We start from the raw sequence: 24,433 nt of genomic DNA on the forward strand, positions 1-24,433 counted from the left end.
ATGAGCGATATTAATAACAGCATGTGCAAGAGAGGTGATTAATTAACATGTGAGTTCTCACCATGTGGAACACGACTGGACAGGACCCATTCCCCCTGCCCACTGTGCTTGATGTGAGGTGATATAGAATAACCTCAGGGTCCTAGCCATGCCACTCCTCACTACTGCAGACATCAACCCTGTGCTGGCCAGAACCAGGACACAGGGAGTAATGAACAAGTTACAGACAGTGATGTTCATAAATAGCTGAGATAAATACACTACCCATCAGTGGAGCTCAGTTATGCTACTTTCACTGTGGATCCATCAGGGCTTTCTGCCGTTGCACAAATAAATGCTGATTGTGCTGCTATTAGATTTAGGTGCACCTATTCCGTAAGGTTTTGCCAGAGTATATTTAGTCTGGTTTGTAAGAAAAAGGCCAAGAATATCCCAGTTTCAAATCTTAGTCCTCTACTTGGTGCTCTGTGTGCCCTCTCTGCCAGCTCATTGCATTCCTTGATGTGTTAGGAAGAAAAGGCAGGGATAGAATTCCTCACTTGGTACCCTTGGTTGTTGTGGACCAGCAGCTGCCAACTTCAAATTCATAGTGCAAGTAGCTGCTTGATGTGTGATCCCAGGGTTCATATGTAAAAAGTAACTGGGCTAACCTTAAGCCTGTCCTGTTCTTTTGGGCACTCCAAGGGGCCATATGCCTGTCATATTCTGAGCTGGCACAATGTTTGCCTTGTCCATAATACCAACCATTGCAGTGCTTCCAAACTGCTGCTGGTGTGGCCACATTTCTTTTCATCCATGCAGACAACCCAGTTTTGGAAAGCTAGGGCAAAGTTAATTATTCCCACTCATGTGGCCTGCCTCACATGCAAGCTGTCTGGCTTGTGCCAGTGACACTCTCGACTGCTCTCCAAACTGCCCAGGATGGTTGGGAGCATCTTTAAAGGCACGTAAGTTGTTGTTCCCACACAGTTCCTTTCTTCTTCTGCCCGGCATGGTGATAAAGATGCGCTGGGTTGCTCTCACTCTCCCCTGCTGTTAAGCCCTTCCTACGCAGAGACGTGTGAAGAGGGCCCCGCTGCCCTGGCAGGTGGGCTTTGTTTCTTGCCCCATAATACAAGGTGGGATTCCAACTGGGGGGGAATCCCACTGTTTATTTCCCCGGCTCGCAGGCTGCAGCAGGTTGCTGCCCGGCTCCCCAAGGTGCGCAGCCCTGCCGGGGCTGCTCTGGGGCCTTCCGCCGGCGCGGTGCTCCCCGCCCAGGGCGGTGCGTGCCCGGCGCGGTTTGTTTCGCTTAGCAACGCCTGCCGGGCCGCAGGCAGCGGGCAGCACCCGCCTGAGGCCGCCGGCCCCTCGACAGGGTTCGCGGCGCCAGGAAGGGGCTCCCGCCCTGCCATGAAGGTAGCGGCCCTGGGGGCTGGCGCAATCCTCTCCAGGCTGCGCCGCACCCCGCCGGCCCCCAGCCCCCGACCCGCCTCGGGCAGGGGCGGCCGCACCCCGCGCCCGGCTCCCGGCGAGGCGGAAAAGGAGCCCGGGGGGCGGGCGGCGGCCAAGGGGCTGCTCATCACCCTGCCCGACATCGGGGAGGAGGAGGCGGCCGAGGGCGAGGAGGCGGCCGGCATCCCACGGAGCCCCGAGTGAGTGAGCGCTCCCTACACCTGGGGGTACGGGGGAGGTGTGAGCCCCTCACTCCTGCGGCTTCCCCACACCTGGCGATTTATACCTCCGAGTGTCCTGAGAGGCACCGAACATCTCCTGGCGCAGGGCTTTCCTTTCCCCGAGCGTATGCCGGCGGTAGGGAAGCGCACCTTCACGAGCTGGAGGGATGGCTAGCGCTGGGGAAAGGAGCGGAGAGCTGGAGAGCGCTCGGGGTGCCGCCTGGAAGGGAACGGGAGACAGAGCGGGCGGAGGAAAACTACCCCGTGCCCAGCTCGGGATGCGCAGGGAGAGAAGCCGAGGTACAGAGGGAGCGCAGGGGATGGTGAGCTTGAGTCGGGATCCTAAAGGTACCACATGTAGGTGGGTGAGTTGTATCGAGTTCTGTCCCGGAGCTGCTGCTGCGCATCAAAGCAGACATTTCAGTCCCTGCCTTGTGAAATTCTAGTGTCAATAACAAGTGTGAAACTTGGTTTGGATGCTTCTCTGTTTAATTATCAAGCCTTGCCTTGAAATTTTTAGCTTTTGCTGCAGATAGAAGCCTATTAAATATGTGTGCTGTAGAATCCATTGGTGATATTTTGCTACAGCAAAGGGATAGTGAAGTGGTTTCTTAGCATATTTAAAGCAGAAGAGCTTCTAAAAGTGAGCAACAGTTGTATTACTGTACTGGATTTTTTCATACTATTACAGAAAAGGGGAAGCTATTGCATGTATGAACATTATAACTGCTCCTTCTCTAGTACTAAACTATGCTAATCTTTATTACTGACAATCAGAAGAACAATAATGTTTTGTTAGGTGTTGATAGGAATTAATGCATTTTTGAAAGTTTTTAACTCATTAGACTGAAATCTTTTTACTTTGCTGTTTAATTTGCAGTTGGATTTTAGACCCTCTGCTTTAAGTTTGGTTTTCACATAGCATAATATTTAAAGTTGGAGCACAAATCCTCCCTGATGTGCTTTCTTTATTTCCCCCTACTCCAATCTAGAGCGTTTTGTTTCAGAATATATTGTAAGCTCTTTCAAGCTTAAACTTTTACTGCATTTGTGCAAAACAGTCACCTCTTGTGAATAGGGAGGTTTAATGTGTATTTACAGAGTTCTGTTTACAAGATGTTTGGTGCTTTATATAAACAGTACCAGAACAAATCAGTGTTATGTGCCTCTAATTTCCCCCTAGTTGCTTCTTTGTTTTTCAGTATGAAGAATAAAGCCAAGAAAAATGCTGTATGAGCTAGCATTCCAGTTCAAATGCTGATGACTTTTATCATTCATAAAATTAGAGGATGGAATGTGGATTCCTAAAACAAACTGATTGTATAGGGATGAAGAGTAAACTCTATTACATTAAAACCAGTTGTGTCCAGCAAAATACTTATTTTGACTTGCTCTTGAATCACTTCTGTCTGTTACCAATTGATATCACGTAATTGCCTACTAACTTATACTTTTGTATGCATGGTGTCATTTCAAATATTTTATTCATAGTAGTCAAGGTTATTCTGATAAGGTATTGTCTGTCTTCAAAAAACCAAAACAAAACCAGAAAGAAGCAGAAGGAATAAGATACATCACTTTGGCAAGGAAAGTCTATACCTCCACATTAGCATTTTTTTAATTAGATGGTTTCACTTAAGCTTTTAGAAGAAGCATCTTAATTAAATATTGAAAACTTTAGTATTCTTTGCTTAGAGTTGAGATTAGAATTTGTGAGTTACAGAATATGAATATTGATAGTTACAGACAGGAAGCTTTTGCTTACCTAAATAAAGTTCCTTCAGGACAAGTTTTACTGCTGTTTCAAATGTTTTAGAAGACATCAATGGTCAGTGTGTTTTCAATGATAGCAATCTAACTAGGAGTAGTTAATTAACAAAGGAAAGGATCCCTTTTATATTTAGTATTTTTTCTTAGGTGCTGACAAGTTGATAGCGATGAATATACTCAAAGAGTCCAAAACAGTGAAAATCTGGCACTGATTTCTTTCTATCTTTTCCAGATACTCTAAATTTTCTGAGCTCCACAACTACCAACAACTGGTCCTAATAGTGTATAGGGCTAAATTGCTGCAGTTGTTTGGTGAAAATTTGTGGTCTTTTCAGTGGCGAGACCATTCCTGTCAGTTTTGTCAAATGCTAAAGGAATTAGAGATTTCTTGTTTCACAAAATATTAAACTTGTGATTGAATTAGTCTTTTCTCACTTTTGCTACAATCTTTTTGGAAGAGTTTAGAAGTGGTGTGAACGTGTACTTATGCATATGGAAAACAGGAGTGGAGATTTCTGGGCTGTTTTGACTCCTTCACTTGAAAACATATGTTCATAATATTCACAAGTTTGTGTGTGATAGTTTTTACATCCTTACTCTGATGACTTCCATCTCCTGACTAGATGCTGTGTTTTGGATTCACTATGAGAATGATGTTGATAACACCCTGATGTTTGGTTGTTGCTAAGCAGTGCTTACCCCAAGTCAAGGACTTTTCAGTGTCCCAGGCTCTGCCAGCCAGGAAGTGCACAAGAAGCTCTGAGGGAGCATGGCCAGGACAGCTGACCTGAGCTGGCCAAAGGGATATTCCACACACTAGGGTGGTAAGCAATGGTATTATGCAAATGCTTGGTTTTTTTTCTTGCATTTTATTTCTCATTCTCACTCTTCTTTTTAGGAAAGGGGCTGTGGTTGTGGGATAAATAAAGGGTGGTTACTTCGTTTTTCAGTAGTGCCTTTATTCCAGCACAACACCATGGAAGTCACGCTATAGCAAAGACAGAGGAAAACTTTCAGGTCCTCAAATCTGTTAGGCTACAGAAGCTTTTAGCAATATGAAGAGACGTCTTGACATCTCAAGCCAGGGGTGTTTGTGGTTCCACAGGAAGGAGAAAAGTATTTAGTATACCTGAACATATGCAGACTAAGGTCTCCCCACACTTGCATTACTTCCTCTGTACTGTAGAACTGTTGCCACACAGCATTTCAGATTATTTTTGGGTTTTGTTGTTATAAATACAGTGTTCGGAGAGGATAAAGTTCTGCACCTGTTCTCAATGATTCATTATATGTCCAATTTTCTTCAGAGCTTAAGGAGCAGAAGGGGAAAAAACGTGTTCCAATCTCTATGACGTTATGCTGTTGAAAGAACAGAGTTTTTAAAAAAATGTTTACTGGATTTCCAAATTTACATAAAAAGAATATACAGAGAAAGTCTTGTGGATCACTTCCAAGTGTTTTGTTAGGGTGTCACTCCCTCCCTGTCTGTTCAGACACTTGATCCTGCAGCAGTAAATGCCTCCTATCAGATCCAAAGAAATAAAACACCTTCTCTAAGACACTAATTAGCATTCTTTATTATTGCAGTTAATTAAGATGATAGAATTTTTCTTAATGTTGATTCATAATTTATATTAAAAAATCAGATTTACTTCTATAGTATGTTGCACTCAGAAATTGCTTATATTTCCTATAACCAAGAATTATACTTGCAGTTACATTTTACAGTGAATCAAAATTACCAATAGATTTAAAATTATGTATATAATACTTTGCAAGCTCATGCCATCTTGAATGCCTTTCAAAATTTTAAAGCCTTTAAAATTTGCAGAAGAGTAAAATTACTATATATAAATAAGTCTGTCTTTAAAATTGGAACAGTTTGCTCTCACTTTGCTTTATAATGACAGGAACAGAACTCAACACAGATCATGGTTGTAAAAAGTCTTAAATCTGTTTCAGGATTCAATATGAAAATGCCTAATAGTAAGCATTGCTTTTAAATGTGTGTACAACAAATAGTCACCTAAGATGCTGTGTTGTGTGTACATTCCATGGTGAAGTCTTTCAGTACTACCTTCTCTCTGGAGCTTAGACACAATGTATTCTGATGCTATACACTTTTTGAACCAAGGCAGGGTTTTTTTTGTTTATTTAGGAATAGAATTTTAGCAATAAAGGAAGAATATTGGCATTGTGGCAAATGATGGTAATTTGGTCAGATCAAAAAGACAGTCACCTGAAAAACTCACTGAGTTCAACTGTATGAATGCTTCCAAGGTAGTTTAATCATCAGAGCATCAGAAGCCCATACATAGCTTCAAAGACAGTAAGTGACATTTTTGTAAAAGGAAAGGGCCAATCATGTAGTACAATTAAACACTATCAGTGGAAAAACTCTGATAAATATTTGTATGTTCATGTTTCAGATATAGTCAGTACTTCATTGACGAACAACCAGATGACTGAAAGCACTGAAACACTTCTGGCAGTGCTCATTAATAGAGATGAGAGCAAAATGAAAATAATCTCTGAGTCAGGAGTGACACTTACCAATGAAGACATGCTATCATTTTTGGAGCACATTTTTGCTAGCTGTCAAGCCTCTGGCATGTTCAGTAATGATAAAGATGATGTGTTGCTAGAATCTAAGAAGGTCAACATTTGCTATATTACCTTTCAAGGCAGGTTTTCTTTTCCCTTCTCCTTATTGAGCCATGTCATTTCCAAGCAAACAAGCCAAACATATTATAGCTGCCTTAAAATAATTTTCTGCAGAAGGCTAGATGAAAGTTCTATTAAATTTCTCCTGATTCTGCTTCATTTACTATGCATCTACTGGAGTTGCCTCAGCTAAATTATTCCAGGGATGCCTTTTCAAGATACGCCACCATCATCTTGATGTTGAGAAAGCTGAGGCATAGGGAATGTAAGCAGGGACAGGCATTTTTGTCATCTACCTTTATTTTCTTTGTATTGCTGCAGTAAGTGATTAAATGCTGATCCAAATGGACTGCTTTCAAGAGCTGTAAAAGTCACTGGATATGTCTTATAAAAGGTTCAGGCTGCTGAAGGAAGAATTTGGTGTTGCTGTATTAACCACATGTAAAAATGCTCAGCCCTGAGCACAGTTGTTACAGCAGAGTCTTCAGATAGTTTGACCTCCTCTAGGATCTGCCAATAATGTTCCCTGCCTGTTATACTGGGCAGTTTGTGGTCACTGAACTTGTTAGAAGAGTGAAAGTGTTCTTAAATTCCTAAAGATCCTCTGAGTCTTGAAAAAATGTGTTTTGTCAAGCAATATAGGGAGAGCTTACCATGACTGACTGCAACCAAGTTGGACAGGTGACTACCCAACCTGGAGGGAAAAGGATGTGTGTGTTTCTTAAGAATTTAGTATTTTCTGTGGTATAAATATTCAACTACAATACTGCATTACATGCCTGGAATGTTGTACATCATTGATGCAGAAAGTAGTCATGTCATGTCTGTTTCTTCCTTGATCCAAAGGTGGAGCAGCATTAAGTGGTGAACATGTGGAAGGACCATTTTGTGCAGTGACAGCTTTTCAGTATTGCTTGTAACAAAATCTGTGTGTTTTGCTCAGTGAGCAAGATAGTGATTAGGAGTGGTCTATTCACTTCCATGACAGGTGGGCACTGGGTTGAGAGTAAGCCTTTACAGAAGAATATTTGAGCAGGCTGGATTTGTGGAGCTAGAGCTTCTGTTCACTATATCACTTCAAAGAATAAGAAATAGACTTCCATGGTAATTGTCCCAGACCAGTGTAAGAAAGGTTGATGTGATTTCAAAATCTCATTTCCCCCATAGATGTATACATTTATGCTAGAGAGAGCTTATAGTTTGATTTTTTTAATATTCTCACTCATATCAAAAATTTATAGAAATCTGGCATACAAATAATACTTACCCCTTGGTTTCATAAGCCAGGTGTGGGATAGAATGAGCAGTGAGAACATGAACAAATGAGAACATGAGTGAAATGAATAAACATAGAATCATTAAGTTTGGAAAAGACTTCTAAATCATTAACTCCAACCATTCACCCAGCACCAATATCTTCACCATTAAACCAGTCCCCAAGTGCCACATCTGCACTTCCAGGGATGGCGATTCCACCACTTTCCTGGGCAGCCTATTGCAATGCTTGGCCATCCTTTCAGTGAAGAAATTTTTCTTAATATGCAATCTAAACCTCCTCTGTCACAACTTGAGGTTATTTCTGCTCATCCTGTCACTTGGGATGCTCCCATATCTGGGAGGAGACACCAACTCACGCTTGGCTACAAACTCCTTTCAGGGAGTTGTAGACAGTAATAAGGACCCACTGAGCCTCCTTTTCTCCAGACTTAACAGCCCCAGCTGTAAATGGTAGATGTGAGAGTATGATGTGGTTAGTATGTTAGTGTTTGTTACAAATCATGCTTCCAAAATAGTAAAGAACATGTAAAGATGGGAAATCTAAGAAAATGAATTATTTCAGTCAACAAGGCAGAAGCTTTATTAGAGATTAGGATATTATACATTGTTGGCAATGGAACAATGCATAAGTATTTTCTATCAGGGGCTGTGGCTACAAAATAGACTTTGAACCATCTGTTAAAGAGGCCTCAAAGCATGTATGAGAGATAATAAAGTTAGCATTTTTCATTGTTAATTGACTTTTCTAAACTCCTCTGGTTGAATGCCTTTTGGCATGTCCTTTGAATTTCTCTCCAGTTCCAAATTAGAGTGATGGAAGTAGTATTAGTACTAATAATATACGCCTTCACAAACATTGATCCATGTAATTATCATTGTGTTGGTTGGAAAGGAGGAAGAAAGGGCTTGGTTTAGAAAAATGCAAATGATATTGTGGGTTTTTGTGGTGGTAGGGTGTGGGGGGTGACCAGTGGCTGAATCTTATTACTGCAATGACAAACAAGCCTTCCAAAAGGGTTGCACAAAATTTAACTTTCAGTCTCAGTCTTTTCACTGTGGAAATGTAGGAGAAGGTGGAAGGTTAAAATTGTGTGTTCTTAACCACAACACAGCTTGCTATCCTAGATTTCATCTGCTTGGATAAGTTTTGCTTGACAAAGGACTCTATTTTCGTGTGTGTGTGTCTGAGAGCGCAGACAAACCTGCTCCTATAGAAGAATGATTGCTAAGGACAAGGCAAGTTGTAATTACATGAAGTTTCATAATGATTAACTGACACAGAAGAATGGGGCTTTGAAGAATGTGGAACTTTTCCTACCAAACATTTGATAAAAGAAACCTCAACCTTTTATTATGAAAGAACAAAGGCATCGTCATTTTTTATACCCCTTTCTTAGTGAGTAATACTTTGGTTATGAAACTTTAAATGTAATTTAAATGCTGCACTTTGTTTTCCTATAAGGCGAGTCTTTATATGCCATGCTGTCTCAGTCCTAATTTTCAGAATATTTAACGTTGCCTCTTTTTTCTTTTATTTTCCTTTTGTTTATGAGCGAATTTGCTTCCTCCTTTAGGAGAGGCTTTCCGCAAAAACATGTAGACGCCAGAGTGTTTATGTACTGGAGCTAGAGATGAGAGGATCTGTTGGATTACTGGAGCTGGTGTAAATCTAGCAGAGCTGACAGCGGGCGGGCCGGCCGGCGCTCACCGCTCTGCCCCGCCGGGGCGGTGCGAGGGGCGCCCGCGGCTCCCGGCGCGCTCCATGCGCAGGGCGAGGGGTGCCGGCCCGAGGGGCGGCTGCGGCCGGGGGCTGCTCGTCCTGGGGTGAGTGTGGCGCCGGGACCGGGGGCTGCTGCGGGGCCGGGGGCTGCTCGTCCCGAGGGCTGCTCGTCCCGGGGGCAGTGTGCCTGCGGCGGGGCCGGGAGCGGCAGCCCGCGGAGGGGACATGTCGGCGGCCCGACTGCCGTCCCTCCGGGGCAGGAGCTGTGCCGCGGGGTAGGCGGACAGCGGTATTTTTGTCCCCGTTTGATGCCCGTAGCTGCGGAGCTTTTGGTAAGCAGCCGGGAGCTGCTCCAGCTCCTGGCGTTCGCTTGCCAGCGCAGGGGAAGTGATGCTATAGATGTGCTGGGAGGGGTTTTTCCTTTCGATTTGTTTTATTGCAATAATTTCCTGGTGCATCTAATAGCCTGTGATCCGAGGAGTCGTAGTGCAGCAACATGCAGTGGAACGATGTGGCAGAAACACTGTTTTGCTCCATCGCACATCAAGACAAGAGGACACAGCCTCAAGTTGTGCCAGGAGAGGTTTAGATTGGATACTAGTCAGCAGCAGGTAACAGTAAATGGTTTCCTCCTCCAGTGGTGTTTCACGGGAATCTGACCTGGGCAGTTTGAGTAGGTAAAGACATGAGCAGTGAAGTGTGAAATCTCGGTGGTGGTATTAAGCTGTGGAAAAATACTAAGAACAAGGATCAGCTATGAAAAAAAAATAGAAAAACCTTATTAGGCTGCCCAAGCAATAACATGGCAAATGAAGACAGAGAGAAATGTACAGGAACAGCAGGAAACAGCATTCCATGCAGAAGATGGGCTGTGAGCTCACTCTTAATTTCTGGGAGATAGATCTTGGTGTTCGGACAAAATGAGACTCAGTCATGGGACTGGACTGCCTGAATATTCATAGAGCCTTTAGTCATGGGAATGGACTGCATGAATATTTAGAGCCTCCTGGTGCTTACTGGCCAAAAGCAGATGCCTAGGGAAGAGATAACATATTTAGAGCAAACACATGGAAATGCTTTCCACTGCTTTTGTACCAGTCTCCAAGAATTTGAAATTTAAGGTCTTCCCTGATGAGAAGTTCAAACCTGTGGTAGGTTATTGATGTCTTCTTAACCAAGACCTAGGAGTGGGATGTGTAATATAGTCCATTTGAGTGGGCTGTTAGATTTTGACATATGTGTCTTTTTTAATATGTGTAATGGCAAGATAAATATCAGAAAGGATAGAAAGAAGGCAGAACAATGTTCGTGTCTAAAGAAATGAAGAAAATTCTTGAACTGTGAGCTGTTTCATAAGAAACAAATACATTCACAAATGTATTTTGATGCAATCATGCTACTGTTCATGTTTATGACCTGAGGATTTTATGGCATGAAAATAGGTGAAGCAATCTGTTGTGAAAGTGTTTCCGAGAAACACTTTCACACATCCGTGTATGATCTGAAGAGGTGCGTTTAGCATAATAATCACCCAACTTAATGGGTAAGTGTAATATGTAAACAGTTTCCATCTAAAAAACCAAACAAAAAAAGAAACCCAACAAAAAGCTCCACCCCCCAACAAAGAAAAAAACATTCCTTCGTTAAAAGTTTTGCTAAAGTAGTTTTAGTAAAGACCACTACAGATTTACAGCATATCTGTAGCTTCTTTTTATGTGGAGAGACATCTGAGAAAATGGACTCTATTGTTAATGATTGAACAGAATCACAGATGTAAATAAACTTCTGTATGGGCAATTACTGGTTTGTGCCTTTGCTCTGTTGTTGCAATAGTGAGCTGCTGCTGCATTTGTGTGTGCTTTGTGCAACGTTTGAACTGCAAAAATCCGAGGAGAATCCCAGTGGAGTAAAACAAGTCTCAAACTAAAACTACTTAAAAAAAAAAAAAACCTTTGAAAATAAGGTAAATAAAAGCTATTTTACAACAAGGTGGTTTGTTTCAAGTAAATGTTTGTCTTGATGGATAGGATCGAAAAATTGAAATATTTAACAGAGTAGTTGTCTTCCTCTCCTCCTCCTTCCCTCTTCCCCCCACCCCCACAGTGGAGATAGGAATTAACTTTAGATAAAATTATGGAATGTTGTGTTTCTGTGTTTATAGGAAGGGACTGTCCATAGGTTCTCCAAAACGGTGTCTCTCTGGAAAAAGTGGAGTGTCTCTTCCATCAGTTTTTGCAAGAAATGTGCAAGAAGCCATTGACAATTATACTTGGTATGCATGTACTTTTGAAATAGTACTTAATTAACTCACTTTTACTTTGATATTTCAAGATTGGAATTAATTTTCTCTAATCATGCTTCTAGTCATTCTCACGGATAATAACTATTGCACAATACAATGCAGGATACAAATTGACCTAACCCACTGTTTAAAGGGTTTGAACTTTACTCCTGGTCTGTGATATGGATTTGAGTATTTTTAGACCGTAGTAGAGGGCACTGATTAGGTCTGGAAGGAAACTCGGACTTCAGATTAAATTGAAATCATGCTCACTAACGTTGCATGTTAGTTGACTTTCAAGAAGTTTCATGTCAGATAACATTGTTTAGGATTTGCCTGGCCTGCACATCCAATTGCTGTTGCTTTCCCTGGATTCCAGGGTGGGTGGTAGCTGGCAGAGACCAGCTAGAACTTTGAGGGCTGGAGTTGCCAGCTCAAATTTTCAAGTGCACCAGATTTAGTAGCATAAAAATCACTGCATGGAGACATATAACTCAAAGCTATTTGAAACATTTGTAGAGATCTCGTGCTTAGTTTTCCAAAAGTTTTCTTGTGATAGCTTCTAGTGTTAAAGAGTTAAAGGTTATCTTTAATGTGTTTTTCATGGGATCACTAGCTGAAATGGAGAAACCAAAATAATTGTTAGAGCTGGAAACATAGGGACATGTGTATGTATATATATATATGTATTCAAATACATACACATGTACGTGGGCATATTTTAGAATGCCCATACAGTTGCAGTGGTTTATACACATGCAAAAGCATAATAGTTTAGAAGGAATTGCCTTTAAGGCTGTAAACGGTACTAATAGGAGCATATATTCATACCACTCTACTTAAAAATACATGCTTACACCTATTCTCCTCAACAGGATTATATATTGCAGTCCATTTACTTGATTGGTTTCTTTATTTAAAAAATGTTTATACAGAAAATAATTGTGTTCTTCATTTTCATTTTTTGTCTTTTCAGTGAAACACTTTCATCTCTTTCATCTAGTGGTTGCACAACACCCACAGAGTTGAATAATTCTTGGTCTGGAATAAAAAGCTATACGACTAGTTTGTCTACTGAAAGAAGTTCAGTTTACTCCTGGAGGGATGATGTATGTCACAGAAACTGATATTACACTTTCTGTAAATACTGTAGAAAAGGGTAGTTTTTACTGATACTGGTCATGCAGCACCTCCTCCATAATAGCCTAATGATTAAGAGTATTAATTGACTATTTAAGAAATAGTTTTGGTTGCAAGTTGGTATTGGTGCAACTAATGTGTAACAAAGGAAAATGGAATAAGATGATTAATGATGAAATTTGGGGAAATCAAACCTATTTTACTGAAGAAAGTAGGCTTAGTTTTCTGAGCCCAAGAGAAAGATAAAATATGTGTTTTCAAACACTGTACAGTGCAGCCAATGTCTAAACTGAATTATTCTCAGTGTTTTCAGTTACAAAGTACGTTCATGAACATGTGTATAAATTTCTCAGTCTTGGTAAATATTTAGCTCTTATGTCGACTCAGTTCTCTTTTGTAGATGATGCAGAGAGAGGTTGTACCTGTTACAAAGGCTGACCTCTAAGGCATACCTGGTGCAGGCTGGCAGGGTTGAATAAATCCAAAAGCATTGCAGCTGCTGCCACTTTCATTTTAGAAAGTCTTCCGTGACTCGTGGTAGTAGTTCTGCCCATCCTTTTGCATAATGTTCTAACCTTTAGGGTAGTGACCCCATCTGTCACTGACAGTCCTTCAGGAGAATGCCTGACCCTGGATTATACAATAGCCTGTGTGAGAATTATTTTCTCGTTCCATTTCAGTGTGATCCCTTCTGTAGCCTGAAGTGCTTTGAGGCATTCAGCTGCAAGTGAACTGGTGTGATTTGGGCTTTGAGTATTCCCAGCTTTTTTAGGGATCAAGGTATCTGATGTAAGTGGGAAATGTCATTATGAAGAGTGCCCCAGCTGAGGAGCCCTCAGCCAGGTGCTGGTTTCCACATCACTGGATAAAATCTGGCACTTCTCAGGCATTTTCATTTGCCTCTGTGTTCACCTGTCTCTAGTTGCACCAAGTTTTAGGTTCAGTGAAGAAGTATGAAAGGGCTTTTCTCACACTGACAGCTGTTTCCTAAGCACCAGACTAGGTCACGCAGGCCTAAGGTGCCCTCTCTTCCCCATCTTAGCTGTTGTACTCAGAAAGGAAGAAGGAAGAGCACTGCTTGAAAGAGCAGGGAGCTTGGGTGCCCTGGGTCCCAGAGGTGCAGTGTGCATGCTTCACAAGGGCACAGGGAGCAAGCTGAGAGTCCAGACATCTTATAACTGTTTTGGTTTTTTTTCCTGTGGGCTAATCCTAGGCAGCTGTCTGTTATATGTTAATGTCATAGAAATGTAGTCTGTAGTTCCTTTTTTGCTTAATCAATTTGCTCAGGCCAGCTATGTGGGATTATTTTTTGTTTGTGGTTTTTGGGGTTTTTTTTTTGCATTGTGGTATATAAATTGTATGTCCAAAGTATATAGTCTGAACTTGCATTCTGACTCTCTCAGCCAAATGGATTCAAGTTGTTATGTTCTTTAAATATCATGGAAATTTTAGTATACATTCGTATTTGCTAACAGCTATTAACTTTATAATATGTAGGACTTTGATAAAGCCAACACACAGAGAGTGCATCAGTTATTTTGGGAGATTGATGAAATGCTGTTTGAAGGAAAAGTGACCTCCCAAACAGAGAACCTGCAGGCAGAATGTGCAGATTGGGTTGAACAATTTCCTCATCTAAGGTAAGGAAATTCTTGCAAGTACTAGTTTTAATCAGTTATCATTCTAATTTGAATTTCTGGGATACCCTCTTATGGTTTGGGCATCAGCAATACTTGTGCATTCAAGTCTGTATCTCTGGGACTTGAGCTGTTCTGTAGTTGCTCAGTAAATCTGGGCACTGGTGCTTGAGCAAGTGATGGCCTTTATTTTGCTTAATAAAGTGATTGCAGGCAAAATAAAGTATTCATAAAGTAGAATCTCATTTTGTGTAAATCATCTTAACTTTAATGACTTAAATACTAGGTGATGTTAAGGTAATACACAAGGCTCTGGACCCTCTATGAGTGGCTTTTTAAAATAGATGTAAGGTGTGTTTTTGCATTGCCTACTGTTTGCAGGTGTTTGTATTCTGGATATTTGTATGTGGCTTAGGTTTCCATCTGAGGTACTGCTTATTCTCTCCTTTTGATTCAGGGTTCTAGGAAAGCAGCTCCTAGTGCCAAAGGATGAAGGCTTTCAGCATTTTCAGGGCAGAAGTGATGCCCACGTAGATACTGAGTGTGTGCCTGGCCTCCATGAATGTACTGGTAATACGAAAGAGTATGTTAATTTTTTTAAAGTTTTCTTTTTGGTCTTTCCCCTTCAGAAACATATACAAATATTACTTTTGTATTACTGAAACAAGCCAGTATAATTCTATATGCACTTTTCCCTTTCTTTGAATGCTTAATTCTCATTTTGTTTATATTTTTCTCAGGCTCTGCATCTCAGGTTCTAAACTGATCCCAACAACATCTCCAATACATAAATCACTGAATTCAAGTTCCACTGGGATTACTGCTTCCGACTCAGCCATATATTCCTTCCTGGAAGAAGAAATTTATGATGAGGATGGAAAAATAGAGGAATATCTTGCTTTTGACAACAAGGAACTGTAAATAACAGATATATGTATTTTTGAAGAATGTAATGAAAAATTACCAGTGAACTGAGTCAGGGTTCATAAACTGTTTCTCTTCTGTAACATACAGTTCATTCTGTCCCTGTGTTTCGTAGCACAGTGGTCAGAACACCCACTGGCATGTGGAAGATTAGATATGTTATCTTTCTAGTGGTTTAAAACTCTCATCTCCCAAGTCCGAGAAATGTGTCTTAACCACTAGTTGTTTTGAGGTGTTTGATGCATGGAGATTCAATAAAATGAATACTTAATTTTGAGATGGGGGGAATGAAGGCATCCCTTCTCCCTATGTGAGTGCCTTGAGTAGCTTTGAGGTTGTTTAGTGTCATTACACTGTTTGTGCTGTCATTGCCCTAATGAATCTTAAATTCTTTCAGTGTAGTGTGTAACAGCTTTGTGAAGAGAGCTACAGATTGCAGCCTGCATTTAGAGCACTCTTGTGAGCAACAAGTAATGCAGTCATCTTCTTGACAGTGCAGCCTTGGTTTCCTGTGAGCCAGTTGAATGTTCCAGCAGCTAGGATACTGGGTGCATGAAAGATCATAATGTGCTGTTTTCTGAAAGGTCACTACGAGGGGAAAACTTTGGTAGGACTAGTTGGGCATGAAGCACAGCTCTTTGTGCTAAGGCCATATGCACACTCAGAACAAAGACTTGGTTGTTCTGAAAACTTGAGGAACCAGACTGAGACCCTTTCAGTCTTCTTTTTGAAAGAGAGGACCAGGGTTGCTGCTTTTTTAAGAAGTGTTTAGGTTTAAGAATACTCTCAGTCATCTTCTCTCTATATTTTACTAAGTGAGCAAACTTAATTTGGGAGGCAGACTTGTCTGAATGTTTGTTTCTCTTTTGTGTCTCTTTCATATGCTTCTTGTTTCCTTCAGTTCTGAAATACCTTGTTCTCCATAACGAAAACATTAGGTGTTAAAAAGTGTGACAGGCGAACAGCTTGGTTGTTTTGTGAGTTAGACTACTCAGCCACATCTCATTTTACAGTTAAGAGAAAGGGAGGTAGTAGAAACTAGTATGAATTTGGAATCATCTTCGTGATGAAAAAACCCACAAAAACATTCCTTAGAAAAAGAATAGGATAGCATTAAAAAAAGCAAAAGGTTAAAACCTTCTTTCTGAGAGGTTATATTAGAAGACCAAATTAGGAAATGTTGGTAAAACATGCTTCCATAGATAGTGAGGGAAAAAAAATTAAAAAACATATCTGTCCTCACTGTATGTGAAAAGAAGGAGGTATGTGTAAGGCTATGGGCTCTACTATTCTTATCAGGCTGCAGAAATCCTTTAAAGTTGTTTCATCTTTGACCAGTGGTGGAAAATTACAGATTTTACACAGTGGTGGAAAATTACAGTGTGCAGGTACACAGGGTGAGCTAGGAAAGAAATTTTGTGTGTGACAGTGCTCTTCACAAATAAGACAGATGTTGTCACCTGTGTTATTGTAGAAAGCATAGGATTTAGTCTCAAATGGTTATGTGCCACTTATAAAACTTTTTCCTCGACCTGAAGATCTTTCTGTTACAATGCCCTGATGGGATTTTTTTAAATTTTTCAACTGCAAACAAAAGAAAGAGAAAACTTGACTTGTATTTGATAGGTTCTTGTCCCTTAGGTGAATTTGAGTTTGAATTTTGTGGTGATCTCCAGCTGACTGCCTTTTCTTCCATATGTGTGTTTCTGTACTGAAGAAGGGGGGAAAAGTCATGGGAATATTTTTGAATTTGTTTCCTTTATTAGTGAGGATGAAAGTTGGGAACAAAAGAAAATGCGTCTTTCTGAGAAGAGGTGTAAGCGTGGCATTCCCCCTGTTTCTCCCAAAGCCTGTATCAAAGATGCTGTGGCTTCTGAAGTATTTGATCATATCTGGAGCAATGTCATTGGAATATTGGAGGAACTGATTAAAAAAAATTGGGAAACTAGTATCCCAGGTATTTGATATTTTCATTTGAAAATTTGGTTATTTGTTGGATCTGATTCAGAGAAATCATCCTCCCCTATCCCCTTAAACTAAGCACATTTTCCAAGCTTTAATTAAGATAATCAGTGCTATAGAACTGTAACATATGTAATGCCTTGCCACAGGAATGTATGGCACACGCATGCACCTAAAATAAAACTTTCTTTCTGATTTTCAGGGAATTTTGTATGCAAGGTGTAAAAAGAATACTGACTGAAATAGTTTCATTGCAAGGGAGCATGTTTTAAAAAAAATGGTATTAATCACTGGCTTGAAGGTGCAAATTGGTACTGTTAGCAGGGGATCACTGGCAATGTGGTCTGAATCAGGAACCTAGGAATCAAAGTCTCCTAGCCCTCATTGTTTTATCTTTATTAATAAAAAGAACCCTTAGGCAGATTATTAAGTGAGATAGGCAGTCTTGCTGATGTGCAGGAGTTCATGAGCTTACTATAGGATGAAGAAAAGGTGATGGATGTAATTTTATTTTATGCTTTCATATTCTGACAGACTGTAGCGAGCAAAAGGGAAAAGCTAGGAAAATTACCTAGAAGTGAAAATTTATTTAGCGTGCATGTGTTGTCTTTGGAAGCCGAGGGACATTTCAATTCTTTTAATGTATTTTAAAAGGACAAAAGTAACAGAAGAATACCTGAGGCTGGGTTTTGGAAGTTACTTCAAATGTAAGGTACACTCAACCTCAAATATAAGAATTTCAGGTGTTACTGAAATGTAAATGTTCTTTTAAAACCACAGGTAGATTGTTTAGCTTTCAGTATTATAGCTTAGCAATGTTATGATAGCTTTGCTCTTTTATCTCTTTGAAAGTCATAAGCTTATGACAAATAGCTAGTATTTCAACTAGGAAGAAAAAGAATTTGGGTTTATGATAGAAATAAGATGGTAGCATATACCCAAAATGAAACAGTGTATAGCTGCTGTTAGACAAGGAAAGTGTCAATAGACTTTTTTATTTAATATATATTTTTAATTTTTTTTACTACTTAAAAAGAAAAATCTGTGGGGGTCTTTGTATAGCATTTCAAAAGTCTTAGCAGTGTATTTGTGAACACCCCCCTCCAAATCTACTTGTGTAGGCAAGCTTGTATGTCAGTGTCAGAGAAAGCATAGACAAATGGAAATGCTTTAAAAAAAAAGTGATTTATGTCAGATTTTTAAATATCATGGAAACTTAAGGCTATATGAAAATCTTATTATGTAGTGTAATATTGTTTGAACCCCAACAAATGATGGCTAGTAAACATGGAAAATACTTCTTATTCCCTCTACTCTTTTTGCTGTTGTGCAGAGTGTGACAAACAGATAGAAAAACTGAAAACTGTTACAGCAAAACTGCCGCATTTGCCAGTCATTCATGCTACAACAGATGCTGGGAGCATTCCTGTTTCCAGAGGCTCTGAAGCACGAAGTGTATCTTTTGGGGCTCATTCTGTTTCATCACAGGTAAAAATAAAACAAACCTTTCTATCAAATGGTGTTCATTTTTTCTTCAAACCTTGGATCGTCTTGGTTGAAACTTGAAAATGCTCTTTTCCTTTTATTCCTCCTTTTTTTTTCCTTATACTAATTAGGTATACTCAAAGTCATCTAATTTAAAATGAGGTTTAATTAAATGTTCATTTTTTGTTTATTGTCACTTGTTTTTCTTTGGTGGTCTTTAAAAGTACAGTTTATCACTAAGGTATTGCTGCCACTGATGTGCAAAGTCTTGTTAAATTCTATTCTGTCCTTAAAAATTAATTTTGCTTTTATTGTGGTCGAGTAATTTCTTTATGATAGAATAAGGAAGACAAACTGGGCTGTTCCCTGCACTGCTTGGATGTGAAGTTGCTTGAAGTGCTTGAAGTGCTTGAAGTGCTTTACTCACAGCCCTGCTACTTTCAGACTCTCTCATTGCTTTTCTTTTCCTTTGCCTCTTGTGAAAGGGGATTCTTCACTACATCCACCAGCACGTTGGCCGTAGGCCTTACCTGTCTTTGTAGAAGCTCATGCTTATATTGATAAAATGTCCTGTTTTGTCCTGTTTGCTGCCTCCTTCTTCTGTCTCCTGATTTATGTTTTGCTCATTTGTTTTCTTTTCCAGCTACTGCTTCTGTTTGTTTTTTTTCCTCCTGTCTCTCTCTATTTAGAGTTCGAGAGACTTCATTCTCTTCCACTTGCTCTTTTTCCATGCTTGCTCAACAGTGACATAATGAATGAGAAAAAGCACAGCAGTCTTGGTTCTCCTCATCGGTGTGCTTTGTTCTGGCTTGGTCCCAGCAGCCAGAAGTAAAATGTTTGGATAAGTCATGCTGTGCTGAGGGAAAATGAAAAGTTTGATGAATCAAACTCTGGCTTCAACTGAAACTTATATTGTACATTGAGTTGCGATTCACTAACTAAATTACCCAAGTTGTATTTATAAAAATCTGTTCAAGATAACCAAAAGAAAAAAGGGTAGTTGCCCTATCTACTCCTGAAAATTCTACTAAACCCTCTTAAAACAAACTATTGTAAAAAATAAGTAAAGTATCTCTTAACTATGTGCTTTTTGACATCTTCCTTCTAAAAAAGTAAATGTTAACACAGTTGTTGCTTTTAATAGGTTCACCGTTTCTCTAGCAACTTCTGTAGTGATTTGAATGGTGTGATGACAATTCAAGCAAAACCACTCCAACAGAGGCATGTTGCCACAGCAGAAAAAATACAGTAGGTGTTGGTTAATATTGACATTTTCAAAATGTGACATAATTCACATTATGCAAAAAATGTTTTGTGATTAGAAAATGGCAGTAAAAAAGCGGTGGTCTTGTTTGCGTGTATCGCTGATGTGATAGTGATTTGCAGACGTTGAAATGATATGCTGTTAAGTCCCTGTTTTTCTTGATCCTAATTTCTTTCTGTAGGAATGAGCAAGAAGAGAAACAGCATAGCATTGCCTCCAGAGCTCCAAATTCAGCACATACTAGGTTGGGAAGAATTTCTGATAGCGGTGTTCTCTCATCATCTCCAGCACCGCTGGCATCTTCTAGGAGACTACCAAGGTTACCTTCTCTCACCTCTGATCAACTCTGCTTGGAAGTTCCTAACATGCGCAATAATGAAATCTGTAAAGGGACAAAATTGTGAGTTTTTATTTTATTCTTTTCTTTGCTCAGAACTTTGCTGAAATTTGACAACAGAAGGATTTTATAAAATACTTGAGAACTAACCCACAATTTATTATTAATTGTAGAACTAAGAGGGAAGAAGAAAGCAAGCAGAGCTATGGTTTTTGGGGAAAGACATTTGTTTTATTTTTTTATTGTTGTATTAGGTGCTGTTATTTTCTGTAGCTGAGCTTTATAATTTCATGTTACTTCAATGAAAAAGTCTGTTATGTGAATTCTCCTAAAAGAGGAACGCTCAAAATTCTGTAGGATTGCCAGCTGGGATCGTTTACTTTCTGCTCGTGCACCTGCAACCTGGAACAAGTTACCACCAATAAACTCTGAGGCTGTTGAACAACATCTTTTAGGACCTCGAATACAACAGAGCTCTGTAAGTTGTGTTCATTTTCCTTGTGGTGAAGAACTTCAAACTATTTAGAAAGAAACTGCTCTCTGTCACTGATTGAAATGAATAATTTTATGGCTTGTGTTGGTTTGTATTAAATACATAGTTTTAACATGCTAGTGTCTATTACATTGGGGTACAATTACAATGCAAGAGAAGGCTGTTTAAAACCTCAGGTCACAAACAGATCACAGTGGAAAGACTTCTCTGACAACAGAAGAGTCAGGTTTAAAGAATAAAAAAAATTAAAAGAATGAACCAACAAGATAATAACCTTACACATCTATGCTTCTCGATTTAAATAGCTTTTTCCAGTGTTTTTTTCACTAATGCTAGATTGTAAGAATTAGAAAACTATGCTGTCTGAAGTAGAAAGGGATACCAGCTGAAAAAACCAGATCTCATATTAACCTATGTTTGAAGGTTGGGGAAGTAATAAATCACCAAAATGAAAGTAAATTGGCATGTTATGTCAACATGCCAACATAGAAACAGTCTCACATCCATTTGAAAAACATGAGAACCCCTTAATTGGTGCTTTTGGTTATTGAAAGCATACTTTCCTTTTCTCCTTGTGTACTTTTGTATGTCAACAGAAGAAAAATATTTTAACTTCACTTGTTGCATTCTCTTAATGCTGTTTCTAATTCTCTCAGCATCAAGGACGATGTGCTCACAGCAGAGTGTCAAGTGCAGTGGCTGTCAGGACGGAACAACGGCCACTCAGAGAAAAAATTCTTACTGTTGATCAATTTTCAAGACCCAACACAACTCATACTTTCAGGGTATGTTACAATGTAAGTGGAGACATGGAAAGGGGAAGAGTTTTTTTATTCATGCCTGCTATTGGTCTACAGTAGGTCTCATTTGTGGGTCTCTGACTTCTGATGTACAGGGATTCCTGCTACCTTTAGAGAGGAGGATGTTAAGAGTCTTGAGGAGGGTGTGGGACTATTGTATGAGGAAGTATTATTTTCAGGTGTAATGCATCCAAATGTTCCTTTGAGGGTGTCTGTGTGCTAGAACTGTGCAGTTTTGTGCTGGTTGGAGCCTTGCACTTTGGTAGGATTTGGTCTGCTGGACTAGATCGTAAAAAACACTATCAAATCATTCCAGTAGATAAGTGTATAACACTAGCTAAGGGTATATTTTTCCTTTTTACAGAGAGATACACCTCAGAAGAAATCACTGACTCCCATGGATTTTGCTAACCACAGAAGGACGGCTCAAGGATTTTTGATAACAGGTGGGCAAAGTGAGAATCACTTGGAAGGTAAAAGGCCAATAAAACCTATTAAAACTCATCATACAGTCAAAAAGTGCAGTGCTCAGGGAGAGCCATCTCAACATAAAAGAAGAATGGGTTTTTTGGCAGATTCTTTTGCATTTGGTTTTGAAGTTTCTTCTCACTTGTTCTGAGATAGTCCTAACTCTTATGGGTAGGAATCCTATAAGGCTTCTTTTTGTTGTTACAACATGGGAGGAAAAGGATCTCATCTCCTTTTTTTTTTTAAATTTTTAGTGTTTTGACATATTTACAACTCTAACAAGAGTATGTGGTGTGCAGGCTAGATATTTTTGAAGCTGCTAGAGTAGTAATACAGTTTCATGCTTGTGAACTGCTCATGATCAATTTTAGTTTAGTTACAAAATTAATAAACTTTCTGTGTGAAGAGAAAGTAGATTTGAAAATGTGAATTTTTAACAAAAAATATAAAACTCTCATAAAAAAAAATTGATTTGCAACTCTGTCTCGAATTTACAACACCAAAAGGAGAACAACCCTGTGTGGCTTTGTTCCATTTTTACAGTAAATCTGATTAGCGAATTCCTGACGTATTTGAGTCCTTGTATGTAACCTTTACTTGTTTGGAAGTTCCTTGAATTTAAATAATTATATCATTGACATAATTATATAAAAGGTGATGTAAGAATAAGGGCAGGTTCGCAAACATTCATCTTAGCACAGTAGTGGAAGTAACTCATACATAATCTTGGAGTGTCTTTCAGAAATGCCAACACTTATCAGCGTTTTATATTTTCCAGGTCCACAGAATTACTCCAGCTCCCTTCAGAGAAATCCTCCAGCCTCAAGGAAGAGATTTCAGATTGCTTCTTAACCTGTTTTTGGAAGAAACAGAAACCCTCTGCACTGAATGAAAGACTGAAGCACTAAATTTGCCACCTAGTATCTTGTGTAACAAAGAAGGTGTGCATTATGCTGGTGTCTGCTGAGCCTTGCAATCCTCAGGATGCCTGCATTACCTTCTTTTAAAATTATTTGATCAGAGGTTAGATTAAAAATTAGAGCAAAATGAAATAAATGGTTGAGGTGTCCATGCTCTGTTTGCAGTGTCAAGAGACTGCGGCTGCACTTTCTTCTCAGGCATTCCTCCTTTTTCTGCCTTTCCTAGGGAACTGTTATTCTACCTATAGAAGAAAATAAGATACGTTTAGAATATAAAGTTCTGGTCCCACTTTTTTGTTTCATCAAAGTTAAAGATGCTCTAGTCTATCTAAATATCAGTCATACATGAAATTTATACTTTTTAACAGAAGTTTGCAGTACTTCCTCTTTAACTGCTGCTTTAACAATTTTTTTATTTTTCAGTCTGTCTGCTTATTGCAGTTGATCTCTTACAAATGTATCTGTACCTACTTTTTCGTCTTTCTTTAATTCTTTAGAAATCCATTCATTGCTTTTACTTACGCTGTTCTAATCATCAGTAACTATGGGAACTGCTGAGATAAACTTGTTTACAGCAAGTAATGTTTTCCATGCCAAGCCAAACACGTTTATAGATGCTGAGCAATTGAACCAGCATGCAGACAAGTCTGTAAGACCATTCTCACTTTCTGAGATTTCTTATATGAATTAATCATCTTTTGAAATATGTGAAACTTCAAATTTTAATACGGAAATGTATACTTAAATGATGAAAGCATTATTTCATACCTCTGTGTAGACCCAAATGGAAAAATCAAAGAGGAGGTTGGGATTGTGTTCTGTCCAGAGATGACTGTACTAATGACTTCACTGGCTATTAGTACTGTGTGCATTCATGGTCAGGGATTTTTTCCTTCAGTCAGAGAGCTAGCAGTTGAAGTAGATGTGGTTGAAGAGCAGTTGAAGGTTAAAGAAAGGAGAAAAAGTTCCTTGCTCTAATTGTGCAGTGAAGACTAATAACAGTTTTTTCTACTTGGGAACTCATACAAGTTCTCCTCACTTTTTATTGAAGGATTGAAGGATTGATAATCCAGGGCAAAGCATTTGGATATTTTATATCTGTATTGTTAATCAGATTTCTGGTTTTTGTAAATGGTCATCAAGCACTGTATTCTTTTCACTATTGGTGAAATATTTTTCTTCTTTGACTAAGTTTACTCGCTGGTGATGATATGGTGTAGTATCTGAGAAAGCAGAATGCTTTAACTTTGGAGTTAAATTTCATACAGTTGCCTGTCAATTTGATGCAGTTTCTTCGGAAAAGGTGTCGAAGGTGACAAAACTTCCAAAATTCACTTTCTAAAATCTAAGTTTTTAGCAGCATGTCCAAAATATACTTTTCCCCTCATGAATGCTTCCTCTTGTACAGACCTTGACAAGAATACAGAGAAATGATGGCAAAATGTGTTCTTTGCTATCTATACTTGGCATTTCATGGCAATGCAGATCTTAGGTTGTGAACTAAATGAAAATATGAACATGCACTGGTTGATTCTCTAACAGCAGAAGTGGTAACTATTGAGCAGTGGTTCCTTGTCTGACCCTTTGTGAAAGAGAGAAGATTGCTGATCTCTGTGAAGCAATGGAGCTCAGTCA

The 24,433-nt window shown here is 39.4% G+C and overlaps 1 protein-coding gene across 7 annotated transcripts; it reads left to right on the forward strand.

Annotated features, from left to right (window-relative positions):
• Positions 1 to 1,296: 1,296 nt before the first annotated feature.
• FAM149A (family with sequence similarity 149 member A) lies at positions 1,297 to 22,949 on the forward strand. 7 transcript variants are annotated; one of them, XM_085058790.1, is made up of 14 exons: positions 1,298 to 1,634; positions 11,249 to 11,359; positions 12,345 to 12,477; positions 14,006 to 14,148; positions 14,603 to 14,728; positions 14,886 to 15,062; positions 16,836 to 17,026; positions 18,365 to 18,519; positions 19,661 to 19,764; positions 19,962 to 20,180; positions 20,475 to 20,595; positions 21,267 to 21,407; positions 21,775 to 21,856; positions 22,657 to 22,949. In XM_085058790.1, exons 1-14 carry the CDS (start codon positions 1,393 to 1,395, stop codon positions 22,728 to 22,730), a joined length of 2,019 nt encoding a protein of 672 aa, XP_084914916.1. In that variant the 5' UTR covers positions 1,298 to 1,392; the 3' UTR covers positions 22,731 to 22,949. The 7 variants fall into 7 exon arrangements, with proteins under 7 accessions (XP_084914920.1, XP_084914916.1, XP_084914919.1 ...); XM_085058791.1 differs by having other exon boundaries at positions 1,299 to 1,634; positions 21,267 to 21,395; XM_085058792.1 differs by lacking the exon at positions 1,298 to 1,634 and adding an exon at positions 1,808 to 2,016.
• The last annotated feature ends 1,484 nt before the right edge of the window (positions 22,950 to 24,433 follow it).

The sequence above is a fragment of the Lichenostomus cassidix genome, chromosome 4, assembly GCF_008360975.1.
Source record: "Lichenostomus cassidix isolate B80296 chromosome 4, HeHo_3.0, whole genome shotgun sequence".
Classification (NCBI taxonomy): Eukaryota; Metazoa; Chordata; class Aves; order Passeriformes; family Meliphagidae; genus Lichenostomus; species Lichenostomus cassidix.